Source organism: Otolemur garnettii, unplaced genomic scaffold, assembly GCF_000181295.1.
Source record: "Otolemur garnettii isolate 467f Iridium unplaced genomic scaffold, OtoGar3 scaffold00052, whole genome shotgun sequence".
NCBI classification, from domain to species: domain Eukaryota; kingdom Metazoa; phylum Chordata; class Mammalia; order Primates; family Galagidae; genus Otolemur; species Otolemur garnettii.
Genome location: NW_003852447.1, coordinates 3,129,855 through 3,136,113, shown reverse-complemented (window position 1 = coordinate 3,136,113; position 6,259 = coordinate 3,129,855). Strand labels below are relative to the sequence as shown.

General features: G+C 42.8%; 1 protein-coding gene across 2 annotated transcripts in view; it reads left to right on the top strand.

Annotated features, from left to right (window-relative positions):
• Window positions 1-261: 261 nt before the first annotated feature.
• The window catches only part of BRMS1L (breast cancer metastasis-suppressor 1 like), a 45,860-nt gene continuing 39,862 nt past the window's right edge, over window positions 262-6,259 (top strand). For both annotated transcript variants that reach the window (XM_003791962.3, XM_023514409.1), the window contains exons 1-2: window positions 262-603; window positions 3,828-3,918. In XM_003791962.3, coding sequence (XP_003792010.1) covers window positions 462-603; window positions 3,828-3,918 — 233 coding nt within the window. In that variant the 5' untranslated portion in view covers window positions 262-461. The remainder of the gene's footprint in view (window positions 604-3,827; window positions 3,919-6,259) is intronic.

The window sequence follows — 6,259 nt, the reverse complement described above, 5'->3', positions numbered from 1 at the left end:
TGATAAATACAGACCAAATTCGCACAATCTGTTTCTGTTTATTTTATAAACTGCGATCAAGTGTGTTAGGTTTCTTGCCTTGTGGGACTTGAAGTCCAGAAGGAAGAAGTGATCAAGGCTGCTGAAGCGTGGAATCCGGCAGCCCCCTCCGCAGCTCTACACACCAAGGACTACAAGTCCCGGCATACACCGGAAGGCCGCGCCGTCGTTACCGGCAACCAACCGAGGCAGAGCAGGGCAAGCCCCGCCCCCATGCTCGGTGGACGGCCTCCGCCAATGGTAGAGCTCCCAGCTTAGATCCTGCGGGTTAGGTTGTGAGGCCCGGGCCGGGGGGCGGGGAGGAGCCAAGGGGGTGAACGAGCTGGGCCGCCGGGTGGGTCGGGGCGTTCCGCGCGCCCTTCATTGAAGCGGCGGTGGCCGGGCTGGGCGCCGGGAGTGGGAAGCGACGGCGCGGCTGGAAAATGCCAGTCCATTCCCGAGGGGATAAGAAGGAGACCAACCATCACGATGAGATGGAGGTGGACTACGCCGAAAACGAGGGGAGCAGCTCTGAGGACGAGGACACAGAGAGCTCCTCGGTCTCGGAGGATGGAGATAGCTCAGGTGCGCGACCCAGAGGGGCTGGGACCCTGAGTCCCCGCGCCGGGTGCGCGACAGGCCGCTCTCCGCTCCCCAGGCAGCCGCGTCCTGCTGGGAGAGCGGGGCGGGGAAAGAGGGAGGGGGCGGAGACTGGCTCCCGGCCCTCCGCAGCACCCGCACCGGTCGCGCGGCGCTGCCTGGCTCCAGACCGGTCCGGGTCGGCGCAGCGGGGCGGGCGCGGGCCTCAGCTCGCCGGGCTCCGGGACGCGGCACGATCCTGCTCCCGGGGGGACACGCCTTTGGGACCTACCCGCAGTGCCCGGGGAATACTGACTCAGGCGGGGAACGCCCCTCCGCTTGTCTAGGAGATCTAGGAAATGCCTCCTTTCCCTAGACCACCGACCTCTTTTCCTTATTTTCACCTTGTAACCCTCACCTTAGCGTGGGTGTGTTGTCCGGGCCCAGGGTAGGTTCGTATTGATCCTTGGTGGCTTAGAACTAATTAACCTCGGCTTTCAAGTCTGCTTGTCAGTCGGCACTTTACATCAGTGCTCTTTCGGGGGCTGACTTCGGAGCTGTCCCCGAAGTTTTCAAAACGGGGAGGAAGGTACCAACATCAGGGTCTTCATATGCTTTTTTTTTTTTTTTTTAGGAGACAGAGTCTAACTTTGTCTCCCTTGGTAGAGTGCCGTGGTATTACAGCACACAGCAACCTCAAACTCTCGGGCTTAAGCGATCCTTTTGCCTCAGCCTCCGGAGTAGCTGGGACTACAGGCGCCCACCACAACGCTTGGCTATATTTTTGAGACGGGAGTCTCACTCTTGCTCAGGCTGTCCTGGAACCCGTGAACTCAGGGCAATCCACCCGCCTCGGCTTCCCAAGTGCTAGGGTTACAGGCGTGAGCCACCGCGCCGGATCAGGGTCTTCATTTTCTTATAAATTGGCTCCCTTTGGCAGTGTTGAAATTCTCCTGTCTTTTCTTCCCTATGATCTTTGCGGGTGTTTCAGATTGTTTACTTTTTTGGGTGGGGGTGGCAGATTAATGCCACAGATTTTGCAGACTTTTAGGAATGATTGTTCAAAAAGGGAATGGAATTTGTGATTACCTTCTAGTGGTATGATGGGAATGAAACTTATTTGCTTTGGCCTGATTTTGGCCATGTAAAGGAAGCATTGATGACAGGTTGATGATAGCCTGGTATCTTCTTTTTGTGTTTCCCTGTCAAAGCAAATGTCCATTCAAGTATGTAATTTCAATCAATAAATCAGCCATCCAAAAATAAATATTTATGAGTGACTTCTTTATGCTACACTGGGCACTACTCAGTATGAGGTATAAATAAATAGTATTTGCTCTCAGTTGAAGAACTGTCATAAGTCACCACTTGATTAAATTGCTAAATGAATGCTAAACTAAACAATGCTGTAGGAGGAATTCAGAGGAGAGGAAATCTTTTCAGAACTGAGTGGTCAGCAAAGGCTAGTTGAAGCAGTTGTGATTACCTTAATTATCTTGAAGAATGAGTAGAATTTGGACTGGGGTTGTCGGTGTTTCTGTAGGGGGAGGAATGTAAGAAAAAGTGCAAAGGGCACAGCTTAAGCCTTATTCAAAGGAGAAAACCAGTTTGGGTGGGAGAGGACTTGAGCTAGGAAAGGAAAATAAAGGTATAGATGTGAAAAGGTTTCAAAGAAAGCACAAAGCAGGATTGATGAATACGAGTTTAGGAGTGAAGGTAAGAGAAAATACAAGGAAAATGGTAACATCAACAGAAATAAAAAAGTAAAATACTTGAGTTGAAAGTAGAAGGTATTTTAGGCCTGTTGGTTTTGAGGTGATGGTGGTATATTTAAGTAAGAATGCCCAATCGACAGATGAAAATGTGGCAATGGAACCTGTCTGGGATGGGAAGAAGAATTTGGAACTCATCAATCTAGCCAGAAAAGTAGATAAGATTTCAAAAGTGGAGAGGGAACATAGAACAAAAAGAACATCTAGACTGCATGTGAATATATCTCTTAATCTGTAAAGTATTTCATCTTCAAGTGTTGTTTTTTGATGGGAGCTAGGATCTCAAAATTATATCTATTTGTTAAAATTTTCCCCCTGTAATATTTATGTTGACTTGTGATTTTTAATTTGTTTTTATTTCATTCCAGAAAATATTGGACAACTTAATGTGAAGAATATAATAATTATTTGAACTTCAAGTCACATTTTTTAAGTACAAAGAAATTTTTAGAATACATTTTGCTCCTTGTAAAATCATTTCTATTCTACCATATGTCTTGCACGTCAAACTTCCACAGTTTTATTCTTCCCGAACCTTGATACTGAGCAGATCCTAAGACTACAGAAAAATTTCTACCGTCCAGAGAAGGTGGGGGGAGTGAATTAGCTTGAGGGACCAAGATTTAAGTAGCTAAGAAGTAAGTTGTCAAGAGCCAGAAATATTTTAAGTCTGTTTTAGAAAGCTAAAAGAAAATAAATGAATCATATATTCATTCCTTACTATATGAAAATAATCAAACATAATTTAACTCTTTCTCATAGTTTGACCTTTATTTGATGAAGATCAAGATGCAGATCATTTTGTGCTTCAGTTACTTTGATGTGTTGAATATATGTGATGTAAAAATAGAAGATGTGGAATATAGGACAGACCTGGTAATTAAGAGTTGCATTCCTTAAAAAGTTTGCTTGTTTTTTCTCCTCATTTGCCTCTTTCCCACTGAATGACAGTAATTTGGGGAGAGGGAGCAATAGGAGGATATGAGTGGCAGACCCAAGATTTTTTGTGATAAAAGTAATTGACATGAGTTTACTTTTTTATTTGACTGGCATATCAGTCATGTGAGGAATTCTGAAACCCGAATTCTGCTTTCAGAATTCCAAAAGTGTTTTTAGCAATATTAAACTTCAAAGGATACAATTATTTTGGCACTAAATTCTGGTGAGTTGGTGGAAAACAAAAAGTTGGCTAATTATAGTCATAGGTTAAAGTCAGTTTTTAAAAATGATTTGAAAATGGGTCAAGAGGATCAAAAGAACTCTTTGGTTTTAACTGTCATCTGTATTTTAGATTAATTCTAGAGTAGAAAATTATTTTGGGTAAATATTTATTTTCTCTTTAAGGCTTAATATAGGCCTTGTACATTTAAATTCACATTTTCATTTTTTTTCAGTTAGAATTAACATTCAGATATATTTGAAACAAAATTAATTTTATCTTTGCCTTTTTGTTAACAGAAATGGATGATGAAGATTGTGAAAGAAGAAGAATGGAATGTTTAGATGAAATGTCCAATCTTGAAAAACAGTTTACCGATCTCAAAGATCAGTAAGTAGTGACTTAGAAGGTCATTGTCACTGAATCCCAACTGTGTCTTGTATACTAGCACAGAGAAATTGCTTTCAGTCTCAACTGTTTTTCTTCTGTTGTATTTTATGAGACTGATCTAGAAGAGGCTTAGCTCTTGTTTGCTGAAGACCCCATTTACCAAACTGAAGGTTTTGAGGCAGGTTTCTTTGGGGATAGGGGTGGGATGGTATAGTTTTTCTATGTGGATGTTGGTGATTAAAATGTTTTCCCTGGGTTGCTGTACCCTAATCTGCTTCATTTATTCTTTTGTTAAATAATTGTGTAAAAATACCATTTTAAAAATTTGAGAATAAAACAGAATATTTACCAAAGATTTTATGTCTCGCCAAGTGATTTTTTTTTTATAGCTTACAGTAGATAGTATGCACTTTATATGTTTTCCTGTACATGATTTACTTTGCTTCTTGCTGCAACTCTGTAAGATTGGAAGATAGTCTTATCTCTACTTACCTGTGAGAAAACTGGTACTCAGAGAGGCTAATTGATTTGCCTGTAGTTTATCAGAAAGTGATAAACTAAGCCAGGTTTTTTGCCTCCTGGTGTTACTGTGTTCCTTCCAGTAACCACTTTACTTTGGAGGAAATGTGGTGGGATAGAAAGAATGCAGGCTCTGAATCCAGGTTTTCTTTTCTTTTTTTTGAGACAGAGTCTCACTGTGTTGCCCTTGGTAGAGTGCTGTGGCATCACAGCTCACAACAACCTCAAACTCTTGGGCTCAAGTGATTCTCTTGCTTCAGCCTTGAGTAGCTGGGACCACACAATGCCTGGTCAACTTTTTTTTTTTTTTTTTTTTTTGGTTGCAGTTGTCATTGTTGTTTAGCAGGCCTGAACTGGGCTCAAACCTGCCACCTTTGGTATATGTGGTTGGCGCCCTGCTCACTGAGCTATGGGCACTGAGCCCGAATCCAGGTTTTCTTAACTGATTAAAAAGGGATAATAGCTTCCTTACTGCTGTGAGGATTGAGGGAGCAGTATGTAAAATTCTTAGCCATTTGCCTCCTGTGTGGTGGCATGCCTAATAAATAGATGCTGTTGTTTTTTGGCTCTGAAAAACCAATGGCATAATTTTCTAATTCTAAAGATTTACATTTATTTATTGTTTTATAACTTTATTTGATATAGCTGACAATCTCCAGTTAGTTCTCATCCATGTTGACTGTCAATTTTTGAAAGTGGTAACAGGTACATAGATAACCGAAGTATAGAACTTGTTTGGTCAGTCTTCATAATTACATTTTCTGGACAACCACACATGGATACAGTATGGGATATTCTTTATGCCTTTGGCCCGGACAGCTTTGTTGAGCCTGGTATCAATTCGCACATCTGGAGTTTCTATTATTTCATGGCAAATTTCCAGACTCTTTGAATGCCAGAGGGGCAGGCTTCTTGAAGCGCACTCCATGGATGTGCTTGTGAATGTTGATGGTGTATTCTCAAGTCACTGCTTCATTCATGGCAGAATGACCCTTCTTTTGCCACTCTTCTTTGTGGGAGCCATTCTGCCGGACTCATGTTGGAAAGAAAGAGCATGAGGGAATGTCTTTATTTTTTATTTATTTTTTTGAGACAAGAGTCTCACTCTTTTGCCCAGGATAGAGTGCCATGGCATCAGCCTAGCTCATAGCAACTTTACACTCCTGAGTTCAAGTAATCCTCCTGCTTTAGCCTCCTGAGTAGCTGGGACTACTAGCACTGGCCACAATGCCCAGCTATTTTTTTTTGTTGTTGTTGTTGTTGTTGCAGTTGTCATTGTTGTTTTTTAGCTGACCTGGACCGGGTTTGAGCCCGCCAACCTCAGTGTATGTGGCCAGCGCCCTACCCACTGAGCTATGGGTAACGCCAATGCCCAGCTATTTTGAGAGGCAGGGTCTCGCTTTTGTTTAGGCTGGTCTGTTGTTACTCCTGAGCTCAAATGATCTGCCTTCATTGGCCTCCCAGAGTGCTAGGATTATAGGCTAAGTTAAAATTAGTTTGGATCCTCTAATAATCCATTATTTGGCTAACGTGGAGCGTTTGCCCAAGATTATTCTGGAAAAGAGGAAGCAAATTTGTATTTATATATGTGTGTGTATATAAAATATTTATGTATTTTATTTATTTATTTATTTTGAGACAGAGTCTCACTATGTTGCCTTGGCGTCACAGCTCACAGCAACCTCAGACTCCTGGGCTTAAGCCATTCTCTTGCCTCAGCCTCCCAAGTAGCTGGGACTACAGGCACATGCCGCAATGCCTGGCTATTTTTCTGTTGCAGTTTTCATTGTTGTTTAGCTGGCCCGAGCTGGGTTGAACCCAC